Source organism: Drosophila obscura, unplaced genomic scaffold (assembly GCF_018151105.1).
Source record: "Drosophila obscura isolate BZ-5 IFL unplaced genomic scaffold, ASM1815110v1 contig_150, whole genome shotgun sequence".
NCBI lineage: Eukaryota > Metazoa > Arthropoda > Insecta > Diptera > Drosophilidae > Drosophila > Drosophila obscura.
The window spans coordinates 8,892,759-8,908,485 of NW_024542736.1; the positions used below are offsets into that span (position 1 = coordinate 8,892,759).

Below are 15,727 nucleotides of genomic sequence, written 5' to 3' on the forward strand. Positions count from 1 at the left end.
CTGTTTGCCTTCTGTTGGTTGTTTCTTTTGCATGCAGACAATCAAATGCTTGTCGTTACTCATACGCCATGCTGTCCGCTCGTTAGACGGCTAGCTTCTGGATTCAACCGACTCCCGACCGCCAACTGCCGACTGCCGACTGCCATTGTTGTTGTACAAGTCTATGGCCCCCATCATCCACACCAGCACGACCGCCTGTAACAATATTTATTCATGTTAATTAAATTGTGTGAATATCACAATTTTCCATATGACTGCGCACATTTATTGTCTTTCAATTTGCGGCTGTGGTTTCAGTTCCACTCTAAGCGTTGGCGGTGCCCAGTAAGCAGTGCGGGTATATCAGCGGGGTGTCCCACTGGAAAGGGGAAATTGTTTGTTTGTTGATAATCCCATCAAAGTTCTATTCTAGGGTATGCGCCCGTCGATTGTAGTTTGTTTCGCGGTTTACCTAACCATTCCTGGGCTATGATTTGGTTTGCCTTTGTGCACAGGCCTTCATTAGAGCCCGGTGCCGCCTCATCCTTGGTTTGGCTATGGCTCTGACTCTATGATTTCCCTCGCTTAGCTTTTATGACTGTAATCCTGGGACTGCGACACAGGACCGTGGCCTGAACCTGCAACGCATGCAAAAATAGGCAATAATAATTTCTGTTCAATTGCCACTCGCCTTGGCCGCAAATTGCACGCAAGTGACGACGGCTCCATGCCGGAAACTAGTGCCAGGCCAGGCCAGGCCAGTCGCCACGTTGCCGCAGCTGACAAAATAATTTGAAAGCAATTTCCAGCGCCAAATGTCCCTTGTCACTGGCCCAAGGAACAAAAAAAAAATATAGAAAAAACTTTCCACAGCAGATAAAAAAAGGAAATTGTCAAATTCGCACTTTGCCTGTGAGAGAGCGTAAAGGGGAAGAGAAACGAGAATACAATTTTGGGCGCACTGCAATAATATTTCAATATGTAATTTGGCAAATTTCAAATTTTGTGTCCAACTGCAGTCGGAGATCTGGGCCGGGCCGGCAGAGCTCCGTTCCACAGAGCGTTGTACGACAGCGATAATTTCCCCCAAGAATGCAGCATTAACACGAGACGCAGATGGCCAAAGGGCTAGCCATGGAGTGGATTAGATGGCAGCAGGAAGGGATTGGCTGGGACGGGAATGCCATTGGCTGGGCTGGGGTGGATTGTGGAGAGTGGCCTGTGTGTTTGTCATATTTTGCATGCGAAACTAAAAAGGTTTCTGGCTGCTGGCAAATTGATCCCAGCTCACTGGCTTATGAAGGACACGAACAGAACTATTGTCTGGGCGGGAGTGGGAGCCATGGGGATCGTAGGACGGCAGATAATAAACGTTGCTGCAGCTCGCACAAAAGTCGGAAACTGTAGCCGTGGCAACGATTTTCAGCTCCAGCGCCAGCTGTAGTTGTGTGCCAAGGAGTCGTGGCAAGAAGCTGGGACTGAAGCTGTAGCTGGCAACGCAAAAAGCCAACTCTCAAAGGACCTGTGACAGGATAATGCATGCCTGCATTTTAGATGACAATAATGCATTTTTCTTTTAAGGGTAATTTTGCACAATGTTTGCCTCGCCCCCCCCCTCTCTCTTTCTCTATATCTCTCTCTGCCACTTTTCTTGCAACAGACATTGGGGAATTTTAGTGTATAAAAAATATATACATAAATATCTAAAGCACTTTTGTTTATTCTTAAGATTTCTCTGCAACATTCAGCAACGGGGAATATGCAAAATGAGCCCATCAAACGTCACCCGACAACGCCCGGCATAAACCACTTATTGTGCATATCCTGTGTATCCTGCGCACAACTATTTGAAGTATATATATTAAAATTGCACGAAGTGTGGAGAAGTACTTGAAACTTTTGCAGCTAATTAAACTCGCGTTGGAGCTGCAAGCACTGGCAGCCCAGTAGCCATGCTATCCGGGGGTGCCACTCTTTATGGATCTTACATATTTTATGGCACAATAATTTTTCAATTAAGGCAACAACCATTTTGCCTTCTGCTCTCAGCAATAAATGAAATGTTACCGACCAGCTTCCAAATGAACAGACACTTGCTGCTGGCCAAGGCCAAAAGCAAGCAGAAGGCTGAGGACTGAAGATGCTTTTAAGTATTTGTAAATTATGTTAATGACAGCACATTGACTTTATTACGGCCATCAGCCAAGACAGATACTTAGAACTTTGGGTGGGCCAGTGCGACAGAAAGCAACCGAATAATTGGTATAACATTTTCGTTGAAATATTTGTATACCAAAAGATGACAGCAGCCGCAGGTTGCTCTGGCTAACCACATGCATACAACTCTTTAGAGTCTGTCTCGGGTAATAATTTATGGATGACTCCATGCCATACATCACTTGGTTAGACATTGGTTAAAGCCACTTTAAAGACTTTCCCTTGGCAGTTAATCGATTGCACTGCCTGTGCCCGTGCCCATGCCCTTGCCTGTTACCCAGCTTGGGGATTAAGTGAAAAAGTCTGCAAAAATATAGAGAGAGAGAGACAGAGAGGAGAGGGAGCTGTGTTGTGCGTTTCCGGCGGACACGGTGATGCTCAGCAGCTGCCTAGGTCTGTGCCGTGTCTGGGGCTAATCCTCGACAGGCACGTCCTTGTGCTCAACGGAAATCGCCATTCAAAAATTAAGTTCGAGGCGGCGGTGTGGCTATAGAAATGGTGGTGGCCTATGGCACCGTACCCACATGCCACATCGAATGTGCGCACGGCAATTGTGTTTATTTTTCATTTCCTTCAACAGATGCCACATGCCTCACATCCTTGGGACATCCTTATGCTGGCCTGGGTACGGCACTTGATAAATAAACAAAGCCGAGAACTTTTGGGATTCCCCGTCAGTCACGGGGATGACAATTTTCGGTTGGTCTGGCTGGGATTCCACTCTTTAGGGTCGTATTTTTTCCGTCACTGGCGACTAATTTGCAAGACAATTAGAAGGTCCCTGGCCGGGCCGGGCCGGGCCGGGAGACCCAGACGCTCGCTAATGAAAGCGCGCGCGATAAGAAAACTTAACAAATGTCAAATGGGCTGCTGGCTGTCGGCTGCCGGCAAGGATGGAAATTTGAAGGTGCAGGCAGGGCACGGGCAGTGCCGCCAGGCAACGTCTGCGCTGAAAAGTAAAGTAAATGTTTACTTTGGAAATCTGAAATTTGCATAATTTGCCAAGAACCCACCGGCCCCCAGCGAGGGCAGTGCGAGACCGTTGACTGCCGTCTGCCCCGATAAAGGACAAAATAATATTCATAGGTTTTTGGGATGGATGGCCAACAAAAAAAAAAAACAACTTTGGGGCACTTTCATTTGCATTCCCCGTGCTCCGCTTCCGATAATGTCACATGTGTCTAACCAGGATGGGATATCGCTGCTACTGGGGCGATAGTGTCCAAGAGCTGTCAAAGTGGACGCCGGTTGCAATCGTTTGCTGCTGCGGGGGCCAGCGCCAGCGCCAGCGAGCAGGTGTCAGGCGAGCTGTTGTCAGCTGTTTCGGGCTATGTTCAACAGGAGGAAAGGACATACTCTCACACTCTCTGGCGCTGGCTGCGGCTCCGGCTCCGGCTCTTGCTCGGGTTCGAGCTCGACCTCCGTGGTAGTTGTTGTTGCGTTGTATCGTCATTTTTGCAGCCGAGAGCGAGCCACAGCCGGAGCCGGAGTCGTCTCGGAAAATTGCGATACAAGGCTACTGGGAAACTTTCGCTCTCGGTGAGCGGGCGCCTGCTGTTCGTCGTGTTTATATTTTCTGCCTGTTGTTGTATCGAATTTCCCTCCTAAACAACTCGTAAACAAAGCGCAGTGGCGCCGATTCACTGGGGGGCTTTTCGAGCTCTTCAAATGATCTTCCGCGGAAAACTGTACGCGAAATTTTGTGTCCGCCATTTTGTCGACTTCATCGAGTAGTTCAGCATCAGCATCATCATCCATATACTATGGCCGGGCACCTCCCATTTCGGTACATAAGCAGCACATTTTGCCATTTTTACATGGCCCGGAATCAGACTCCGCCTCTGTGTCGTGCCGGGATATATGCAGTTCACGTGGCACTGGCTCTCACTGGGCCGCCGGTGCACTGGTATTGGTGTGCAGCTTGCAGGAAATCGAGAGAGCGCACTGCTCTGGCCTCTGCTCTGCTATTCTTGCGTTTCGGTGGTGGATTGCGACAGCAGCAGGACTTAGACGAACTACACGAATGCTCTATAGTTGGCACGGAAATTGGGAATTTAAATGTATGAGACCTAGGGGATATTTCTATAGTTATTTCGGGCTAGGAGGAGAGGAAATCATTGTGCTACTACAGGATATGAAATATGCAATTAAAAAATTAGATAGAATATTCGAACCCTTCTGAAGAATTTAATATCTCATGAGATTACAAATTTATATTCGATTTTTCTTTAGGATACTGATAAGTAGATGGAGCTTCATGAAATAGAGATAGATTGAAAGATCTGTTTTTTGACGGACTGTCTCAACTTGCAGAGTGCATTGCCAGAGCCGAGTGTAGCACATCCATCGACTAAGCTAGTGCCCCTCAGAGCCAGCCGAAGAGCCATCAAAACAGAGAGCATATAGCTCTGGTCCAACCTGAGAGATACTCGGACTCGTGCACCACTTGGCCTGCAGCCGGCAGCCGGAGTCGGACGAGGGCGAGGACGAAGACGATGGGGCGCAGATGGCTGATATTCGTACCTTGGCTCGTCGTATTCTGGTGGTTGCTTGCCCTGCTCTATGTTCTAGCTCTCTCTCTATCTCTCTCTCTTTGGCTGGCTGGCTGGCTGTCTGTCTGTCTTTTCATGAATATGTGTAAATTAGCATATCAAATGCCATAAATGCCGCTTGTGGGGGGAGACGAGTGCGGCGGAGGGCGTGACACTCTCAGATGCCAGGGTGCGAGTGTGTAGTGTGTGTGTATGGGTGAGCTAAGCGTCTCTCTGTGTGCGTCTATATTCCATTGTTACTCATACGCCACGTTGCACGAGCGAATGAGCGCACGAAGGGCGGCGCGACGTTTGTGGCGGGGTATGAGGACGATTCAAAGCATTGACGTGGTAAGGAACCTGCATCCGTGTGTGTGTGTCTGTGATTTAGTTGCATGCGATAATGTCAACCACAGAGCGAGCCTTTGAGGCTCCCTTCCTACGACTGACCCGACCCGGTTGCTTGGGTTGGTTCGCCTTGCGTGTCCTGCATTGGACGTACTATGTGTGCCTGTGTATGTGTGTGTAATGGGTCTCTTTTTTTTATTTTCGGTGGTGGTGCAGCTCTGCTACTGCTACTGCCACTTCTGCTGCTGCTGCTGCTGCCACTGCTGCCGGTGGACGCCGATTGCCGCCGACTTGACTCTTCAGTGTTAATTCGTCGACACGAGGCGCTGCTTTCAGCTATCAAGTCATCGTTGACATCTCAAGCAATTGTCCTGGAGCGTCAGTGATTCTTGTGCGTAACTCTTCGTGTGGCACGTGCCTCTCCGGGCATCCTCTCGGTGTTTTTTCCCTGTTCTGTTGATTCGTTTGCCTCTCCGAGCCGCGAGTTTTGTTGTGCCTCGCCAAGGCGGAAGCATAAAATTCGATACAACCCAAAGTGGGGCACTGCCGGCTGCCGAGAGGCCTTGTGACTGTGCCCACAGTGTGTGTGTTGCGTGCGCCTCTGTGTTGGTGTCGGCTGAGACTCACAGGAGCTTCGGCCAAGGCCCAGAAGCAGCGCTGCTTTCAAGAGAGTGTGAGTAGCCCCAGCCCCCCCACATCTGCATGGCATGCATTCTGGCTCTCTCTCTCTCTGTCTCTTGCCTCTGTTGTGTTGTGATTCTGTTGTTGACCTTGTTTAAGTTTTCGTAGCTACCACAGCCACTAACACGCCATCTGAGGACAAGCGTACCAGAGGTAGAGCGCATGTGTAGATAGTTCCAGCACAGAAAGATCCTCAATACAAAGAGGATGGAATTTTTGGAAAATAAATATAGCTTAAGAATTTGTTACCCAATTACCAATAAATCTTAGCTCTGTTTATTTCGATTTTGAACTAGATTTCAACAGAAGAGTATTCATGATTTTTCTTTGATTTTGAGGTCTGACTGTGCTCACGTATTGTCTTTATTTTGAATAAGGATTTCAGATGTGATTAAATAAAATTGATTTCAACTGTGGTACGACTTTTCAGGGAATGGAATGAATTTATTAATGATAATTTATAAATGATTTATAGATAGCTTTCAGGATATTTATAAGCAGCCAGTAAAGAGTAAGTGACAGCCAATAAGGTTGGAAGAAGTTTTTAAATATTTTTTAGACAGCGCTCGTAGAGATAAAACCATTTTCAAAGAGTGCAAATACCCACCAACAAAATCAACCCAAATAAAATTAAATTCATGCTTTATAAAGGGGTCAAAACTACTTTGCAAAGACACATTAAAAACCCACTAACGGCATAGTTATGGGAGCTACTTAAAGTACAGCCCACACTTTGGTAATTCTGAAAACAACAAGCGTATTAATAAATGAAAAAGTTCCACAATAACAACCAGATATTCCTCGATACCTACAACAGAGGCAGATCATTAGAGATTTAAGATTTCATTTTTAAAAGAAAAAGCGTGACATTGAAAGAGTTAAAACGCAACCAGAAGACAAGCCCGCTAAATAATTAGCGATTAGTCATAAAACATATGTAAGCCCTTGTATTTGTTAGACGCTGATCGAAATAACCAAAATAATAATAATTAAACTTAAAATTGAGTTGCTGCCCTGAATGAAATCCCATTTTCTATTGTTCGAATGGAACTAGAAAAGGAATTTCTAATTTCAAGCTCATTGCTAATGCATTTATAATAAGTTTGCGATTACATATTTAAATCCCAGATTTAAATCACAACCCTTCGCATGGCATGCCACTACTCCACAGCCAAAGCCCACATTCAGATACGTCCCCATAATTTATGTAGAAACTTTATAATCCAGGCGAGCGAGATTTTTTGTTGCAGGGGCGGCGGTTCATTAATTTATGAATATCAAATTGCATTTTGACATTTGCCAACAAAAACTATTTAAAACTTGTGTCCACCCACATCGAACATACCCATTACCATCTCCATCCCCCACCTGCAGAAGAGTGAACACAATGGCCTTGGTCTCTGGTCCCCACCCAAGCATCCAGACAACCAATCCTGCTGCCAATCCCCCCACTATCATCGGTCCCGACCCTTGTTCGCCTCCACCCAATGGCGATTCAGTTTGATTGAAGCGCCCGCATGTACAGAGAATTTTAAATATTTACAAAGATATTTCAAAAAACGCTTTCGGCATGTTTTGTTTTCTGTTTTCCTGTTTTTTTTTTTTTTTCTACACTCCTTATAATTGTTGTTGCTGCTGCTGCTGCTCTGTGCAGAGGTCCCGAGTGGTCGAGTTCCCCCTCCCCGAATGTTGCTGAAGTGTTTTGCTCACTTTTTGCCCGGGGAGTGGAACCCCTAGTCCAAAAAAAGGGAAAACGAACTTCAAATGTGGCATGAGGGCGGTCTGTTGAGTGGAGTTGAGTCGTGCTGCTGGTGATGGTGGTGTTGCTGCCTGGGGCCGGGGTACTTGAGAGCGCGTGTGTCCTTTTAGGAAAGTGTCAAAAACCGTTGGTCAAAAAACCGTATGGCAATTATTCAACACAATTGAATATGAAGTGTGGCAATGGCAAAGGACGAGGGACAACAGGATGAGGCTGGGGCTGGGGCTGGGGCGGGGACCAAAAAAAGTTGCAGCGCTTGGCAAATAATGAAAAATACACCCACATCAGTATTTTTCGGATGTCTGCACTCGCACACACACACATAAACATAGATACAGGGACACACACACACACAAATACATGCACCCGTAAAGGACCAACACTTTGGCACCCTTTTCATGTGCCTGTGCCCCTTGGTTTTGCTGCTGCTGCTGCCGCTGTAGCTGCTATGTTGTTGCTGTTGTTTTTGTTGCGCAGTTGCTGCTGCCGCCTGGCAATTTTTCGGTGATAAAATATTTAAATTTAATTAAGGCCACCAACGAGCAGCAGCACGATTTCCGAGTCACTGGCAAAGGGAAGATGAAGTGGACCCACAGCCAGAGCCAAAGCCAGTGCCAGTGCCAGAGAAGTAGCGGCAGCAGTAGCACCACTACCATCAAAACAGCAGCTGGACCTTTGACCCTGCATCCTCACCCGGGTACTGCCCGACTGCCCGACTGCCCGACTGCCTCCCTCTCTGGGCTTGGTCCTTTTTGCGCCTTTTTGCATTTGCGTGCAGTGCGTTTTTTGAGGCTTACGGCCGCCGCTGGCCGGCAAAGAAATTCATTAAAAATTTTTGCTTTGATGCTACCAAATTCTTTTTACAAGTTTCTTTGTACTTTCGGCCTTATGACCGGCCCCCTCCCGTCCCCCCACCAACCGAATGTATCTCACAAACAGCAGCAGCAGCAGCAAAAACAACAACAACAACGATAAATACTTTCAAAGGACTTCAACTGTTTGTGAATGTCCTTGCCAGGGGATTACATTTTGGGACCTAACCCCATTCGGTATTTGTAATTAAGCTGCAAGGCCACAAATTCGTAACTCGTCGTGGCATTTATTAGATACAATTCTCAACAATTTAAATCGAACACGATTGCTGCAACAAATTGCTGCCAAAGAGCAAAAGTTTGTGCGTCTCCTGGCATCTTAATCTTCAGGAGGAGTCGAACAAAGTTTCCGTGTTTTTTGGAGTCTTCCCAAACTATTTTGGCTGTCTTGTCTGCCACTGTATGCCACTGCCACTGCCACCAAACTTTTGATCTTGAGTTGTGCAAATATTTTTCATTATGCGGCCAAAGTATTTATGGAATTAAGGTAATTTATTTTGCAAAATTTTTGTCTGGTTGGCATGGCAAAGGTGAGTCTGAGGATGATACATGAATCGAGTTTGCTTGGATTAATTAAGAGCTCCAAAATTGTCTTATGTTTTTAGGGAGAATATACATTTTTTCTTAACTCTTGTTCTTATAAGAAGCTGAAATTTGCCCAGAAATTCCCTGTCATAAACGAGACACGTCTATCTGAATACCTTTATTGGATTTTAGTAACCATCAACCATAGATATTGAATTTTAAGCATACTTTGATACTATTTTCCTGGCCCTGTACAACCGCAGTAGCTCATAGCCCCGTAGCTGGCACTAAATTGATTGATTGAAAATCGCTGGTAATGGAAAAATCCTGTTCACAAATCATTGTTCAAGATTGCAGTCAAGTATGTGATTGATTCCTGATACGGACTGAATCTATTTGGAAGATGAGAAGGTTTCCGTTCCCTCCCATTCCAGGCAGGCAGCTTGACAATTAGCAATGGGCCACTGGCCACTGTCCTCGCCCTCTGCAGGCGCACTCTGATGCAATATTCTATGTCGAGAAATGCGCCTGGAGGCAGTGAGTACCGTACCATGGCTGGACAGGTGTATTGTAGCTGGCCCTGTGTACCTGTTTTGTCACATTTAAAATTCTATTGTTTGCTCTGCTGCAAAGATTCGTTTCTGGCCAAAATGCGTGCACGTAGGCCAGACGGATGGACGGACGGACGGACGGACGGACGCAGAAGTCAACAATGGAGTGTGGACAGAGGCATGCAAATTGGTCAGAGATGCCATGGGGTAGATGTAGATGTAAAGGGAGCCAAGGCGGAGCCAATTTTTCTTGCATTTGCAGTGGGGCTTCAAAGGGAGCCCCGCCCCTGCCTGAATGGGGAACAGAACTGGAAACTTTTTTGGGTTCTGCTGCTGCTGCTGCTGATGGTGTTATTGTTGCTTCTACTACTGTCGGTGCTGTTTGTCCAAGTTGCCATTTCAAGCGTGTTGCAATGAAAAGCAAACTTTTTCTACGTACAACATGGCCGGGGCTCGGGGCACACTAGCAGAACCCCAGCCTGCGCTGTCGGTGGTCCTAGCGCCACGCCCATGGGCAATGGCATTGCACAGAACTCAACAGGGGCACACGGGGCGTATACGAAATTAAAATGCACTCAGCTGAAAAATTGGTTTTCTCGTTCTTGACAAACTTTGAGTGATTTCTGAAAGCCTCTAACGAGTGTCGGGCCCCCATCCCCCCCTCCTCCACGACTCCTTTCTGAGGATGGGCGAATGGTTGGTTGGTCGATGGCGACTTGGAAAGTAAGCAACAAGCAGCAGCCGGAAAAACGAAGAATGGAGGATGGGAAAACCAGCAAAAAGCAACAAAAAAAAAAAACAACAACAACAAACAGCGATATGTAAAGATGTTTTAATTTGCTGAAGGGCGTGGAGAGAGAGTGAGAGAGAAAGAAGAGGTGAAATCAGAAAAACGAAGGCTCGACATTGTTTTGGTAAAATTTGTTTTAATAAGGGGAGAATTGTATTCAAGCGTGCTGAAAGGCTCTCCCACTCTCTCTCTCCCAATCATAAATTATATAAAAAGTCAAGGGTGAACGAAGACAAGGAGAGAGCCACCCCGAAATATTTCCTTGGTTATTTAGAAATTAATGTAGCAAACGAATTCGATATTATTGTAAGCTGCTGCTTCTGCTTTGCTCTTTCTTTCCAGTTGACTTGGGAGATTTGTTGTGGGAAAGATAGCCAACCTGTCCAACGGAAACTCAGCCAGTCCCGCTGCGGGGCTGAGCTTTGTGGGCATCCTGCCCTGCGCCCTCCAGTGGCAGGCTACGGCCAACAGCGGTGCCCCACCGTCGACGGGCAAGGCACCGAAGCTCCTAAGCTACGCTGCTGCCGCGAGAGCAGGCAGTCAGCCCTATGCGATGCCCTCCTCTTCGATCAGCAAGAACTGCTGCGGAAATGGGAGCAGCCAGCCGCCACCGTCCTCTGGTTGCTGCCAGGATTGCCGCTGCTGCAAGCAGAGCTATGAGCACCTGCCCGTGCCACGACTGCAGCACCAGCAGCCACCGCCTCCGCTCTACCAGAACCAGCAACAGCAACAGCCGCCAGCGCTCTACTCGAGTCAGCAACAGCCGCAGCAACAAGTCAGCTGCATCACGACCCTGCAACAGACGACAACCACCCAGCAAATGCAGCAGCTTCCGGCCACACCTGCCCCAGGGTTTGCGTATGGAAATTGCCTGGTTCCGCATGTGCCTGAAACTACGACGACAACAACCTCCAACACATACGTGAGCAATGCTCTTCCGGAAACAGTGCGGCACTGCCACACGAATTGCAGGGGAAATGAGAGCAGCCAGCAACCATGCAGCAACAACAACGGCAACAGCAGCCACCTGGCACCACCAGCCGCACAGCCAATGATCTTTCTGCCCTTCATGTTGCCCATGCAACAGCAGCCGCATATGGCATATCCGCCTCCCTGTGCACCGCCAGAAGATTTCAAGGCACTGATCCATGGGAAACCAGCGCCGCCACCACCACCACCGCCACCGCCACCGCCACCGCCTCCGATCAGAAGCTACCAGCAGATGATGCAACCGCCTCCTCTTGCGTATCAGACGGCTCTGCCCTATCAGAAGACAAAGCCGGCTCCGCCACTGCCGCCACCCCGGAATGTTCAGACCTTAAAGTCCGTGGCATCAACGGCAATCGACGCGTACCAAAGGGTGAGTTTGCCTGGATTATTTGTAGTAAATCAGCAGCACTTAGTCAATAGCCGCTCTGATCCGACTCGGACCTGTAAAATGTTGCAATTTGTTTGTCGCAACGGAGGGAGGAGCAGGAGCAGGAGAGCAGGGACAATGCCACGTATACTAAATATTTATGGGCGTGCTCTGGCAGCACTGCCCAACTTCAATTTACATAAACATAAAAGACAAGCAACATCAACGGGGCACGGGCACGGGACAGGGAGCACTCTTCACGGAGCATCTGCATGCATGTCGGTGAGATTTAGCGCAGCGACAGGACACAAAAAATCAAAGCTACTGGAGAGGGCAAAATCCGCAAGGTACAAGCGGAAGTGAAAGCACAGAGGAAGGGGCTGTAAAACTGCAAAGAGTGTGAGAGAGAGAGAGAGAGAGAGCGAGAGAGATGGTAGGGGGTAGCTGATGGAGCACGGAAAAACTAATGCATAACCTAGTAAGATCATCAACACGAAATTTTACAGCAAACTCATGTCCAAGGATGTGGAAATAAACTTGTTCTTTTTGTTGTCTGCCCGTGCCACTGCCACTGCCACAAGGAGCCCTTGCTCCTACATTCATTCCCTCTTTCGCCAGTGTTGTGTCCTGCGCTCAATGACTTTTGCATTTAATATGAGTAAAGAAGCGCAGGACACAACAAGAAAATATATAGAGGTGCAGAGGTACCCTACAGCACGGCGACGGCGACAAGCCGTGCAGCAGCAAGGAACAGGCTAAAAAGTGAGCTGGACTTGAGGATTGAGGACTGGGGGCTTTGCTGGCTCTCGGCTAGAGTAGAGCTCTGGCCAGCGACATGCAGAACGTGCTGTTTAAATTACTTTGCTGCCCTGCAGATTTCAGATTTCAGGTAAAAGAGTGAGTCCAAGTTGGAGTCCGAGTCCGAGTCCGAGACGGAGTCCGGTGCAAGGACAAGCAGATAGTAGTGTCTGCTGTCGGTTTGCTTTTTCTTGGCCGTGTCCAACGATTCGTTCATTTGATAGCCTTCTGCTGCTGCTACTGTTGTTGCCACTGCTCTGCTTGTGCATACCAGATAAGTTTGTTCTGATTAAGAATCTGCAACACCAACAAATGCGCACAAACACACACAGACACACAATACAAACGCGCTTCGTCAACGCTTCGACTTCCGTTTCCTGTCCTGTAGTTTGTGGGAGTGAGTGGGAGAGCGTAGAGCATCCTGCTGCCGAGTGGTCACTCTCAATGTCTTTATGTGGAGCGGGATTGGGAGGAGGGCCGCTGCCCTGCCAGATTACAATATAAAAATTCATAAGTTTGCTGCCAGCAATTTTCGTTTCATATTTCTGATGACAACCACTGCCACCGACTCTCCTTCCGCCACCATTCTCTCCCTGTTTGTGAGTCTCTTCATTGCTCTTGCTGCTGAAGTGAAATATATTTTACATTTGAAATAAACGTAAGCAAAATGCACATCACAGTCTCGCATCCTTAATGCTGTTCATTCACATGTGCTTAAGTAGTTTTATTTAGGAGAAGAGACTCCCACAACTCGTTGTGAAAGCGCTCTCATGGGCAGGAAGCGCCTTTATCTGTACATTTGAATGTTAAATCTTTCATGAAATTCCTTCTTCTTTTTTTTTTTTTTTTTTGTCGACAGTCCGTCTGTGGGTGGTCTTGTGCTCTGTCTGTCTGTCTGTCCATATCTAATACTAAGTACATATATCCAAACGATGCTCTGTTTTTGGCATACTTTTGAGTGTTTTGTGTCCGTGTGTGTTGCGGTCTTCCATAGACCTTAACAATACTTACTTTACCTCGTCTGGCATTCGCTTTCATTTGTTCCTCCGTGTGTTTCTGGAAAACCCGAGCGCCCTATCATGCACAAAGAAAGCATTTTATGTACTCTCTTTAATGTTTGTACTAGCCCCATTGTTATAATGTACTCCCACCCCCACCCACATGAGTGGTAGCTATACATACATATGTGCTATCTCCTCCTCTGTTTTCCCTCTCTCAGACTGTGTCCGGGTAAATCCACAATGATTTTGGTGCCCGAGCCTGCATTGGAAAGTTTACCCACCGACTTTTGCTTCTGGCTGGCTGCTGTTGCATTTCAAATCACTTGAAGCTTCGGAGTCGGAGTCGGTGTCTCTCCTCACCACTTGACCCGCCCCCAGCATTATGCTGGAAAAACATTTGGTTGCCATCTAATAATTGTTCTGCTCATATTCCATGTGCACTTACGGAGTATTTCAAAGCGGATTTCGGTGCTAGAGTTCGAGTCGCTCCCTCTCTCTCTCTGATTCTCTGCCTGTCTCTGTCTGTTGATGCTTTCGTGTTTTTAATGTTTTTTTGTGCGATGAAGATGAGAGATGGGGATTCACAGCTGCCTAAGCTTTGAGTTGCTTCTCTTTGAGGTGTTCTCGTACTCCATTTGGGTTGTCGAAATCTTTTAGATAATCCCACATCTTGGAAACGAAAGGCTTTACGAATGATGTAGCCACAGGCACTGAGTAAATGTGGAATTCTAAGTAACAAAACAGGCAAGGAAAACCAAAGGTGGGAGCACCACAAACCTAATGGAAATTGAATAAATAATTATGGTAGCTGTGGACTCAAAGACCCTACGTACAAATGTACAAAAAAGCACTGAAAAAAACACAATTTCGACTGTCAACTGGAATTGCTATCTGTGGATATTCTTCGAACATTTTTATTGAGTCATATTTTCAGCTAAAAACGTTTCATTCCATCTCCAATATTTACTTTTCGCACCCAGATGTAGTTTCTTGTTTGCAATTTGTCATCATTTTGCAATAACGCGATTCTGGGTGCTCTTTGGCTTGCCACTTGGCCCCTTGCTTATTGGTTGGCTTGGTTTTTCTGATGTGACCAGCAGCAAGCACATTTGGCTGCGTGATAAAAACAACTCAGGCACTTTGCACTCATTCGACACATCTTTTTTGGTTGCTTGTTTGTGCAGGATCGTGGGGCCTAAAGGGGCTGCCAAAAAGCATTCCGAGAGCCAGAAAATGAGAAAATGGAGAAAGAGTTGCCGCGTAACATCACCAATTTGGATGGTCCGTTGAAAGGGGACAAAAAAAGGAAACAGAAAGAGAAACACTGTTGCCAGTGCAGAAAAGGAGAGGCAATGTTCTAGAGAATCCTTTGGCCGGCAGTGGGAGCCGTGGCTTAATGGAGCTGTGTGGGGGCGAGGGTCAGGAGTGATGCGTAAGTGAATTCATATTTCATATTCCGCGTTAACACGCCAGCAAAAAGCAGACACGAGACACACAAAGGGAACAACACATTCCGAGGGGCGCAAAGATATGACTCTTCGGTGTGATGGATGGTGGTGGCGGGTTGGGGGTCCCAGGTCCACAGAAATGCGTTGACTTCATTGGTGGATTGGTTGAAAGGCAAAAAAGTATCTGCAACCGATGCTGATGCTGTCATTATTTTGCTTAAAGAAATGGGAAACGAAAACTGAAGCGAAACGAAACGAGATGAAATGAAATGAAAGCCGGGCATGTCCTTGTTCCTTGTTCAGGAGGCAAAGGCAGGCAGCAGGCAGCAGTGGAGCAAGGCTGCAACATCTTTGCCATTTCTTTAGCAACAGAAAAGAAATTTGATAGCCTCGCCAAAGGATGCAATATCAAAGGACTGCCTTGTGGCCAGCCAGCGACAGGCGAAAAGAGTCGAAGGAAACCGTTGACAGTCAAACTGGTAAATTGGACAAGCGCATGGCAGCACAGCAGCAGCAGCAGCGGCAAAGACAAAAAAGGCATTTTGAAGACGCAGTAAAGACCAAGCCAAAAGCGCAATCCAAATCAGAACTATGCTCGGGGGTAGCTCCACTATTTGCTGCAGCACGCAGTTCGAAAGCTGCCCATTGTGGCACACTCATGGCCTTAACAGTGGCACAACTGCCAGCATGCCCCCAGCCCCGCGACTGTGGTGACTTTCTCGCCATTCACAGTGCTCTAGCCTGTAAATGCTTGACTGCTCCCAAGGGCTTTTCCCCGTTTCAGGCCACCACCTCCGCTCCAAGCCACCCAATCCAGCCAGCCATTCCATTCGGCTGCTGATCTCACCAACAGCATCTTGGGGCCACAGC

The 15,727-nt window shown here is 47.3% G+C and overlaps 1 protein-coding gene across 1 annotated transcript; it reads left to right on the forward strand.

Annotated features, from left to right (window-relative positions):
- The first annotated feature begins 10,806 nt into the window (after positions 1-10,806).
- On the forward strand, positions 10,807-12,376 carry LOC121405534 (formin-like protein 20). Its single transcript, XM_041596377.1, has 2 exons — positions 10,807-11,613; positions 12,326-12,376. Exons 1-2 carry the CDS (start codon positions 10,807-10,809, stop codon positions 12,374-12,376), a joined length of 858 nt encoding a protein of 285 aa, XP_041452311.1.
- The last annotated feature ends 3,351 nt before the right edge of the window (positions 12,377-15,727 follow it).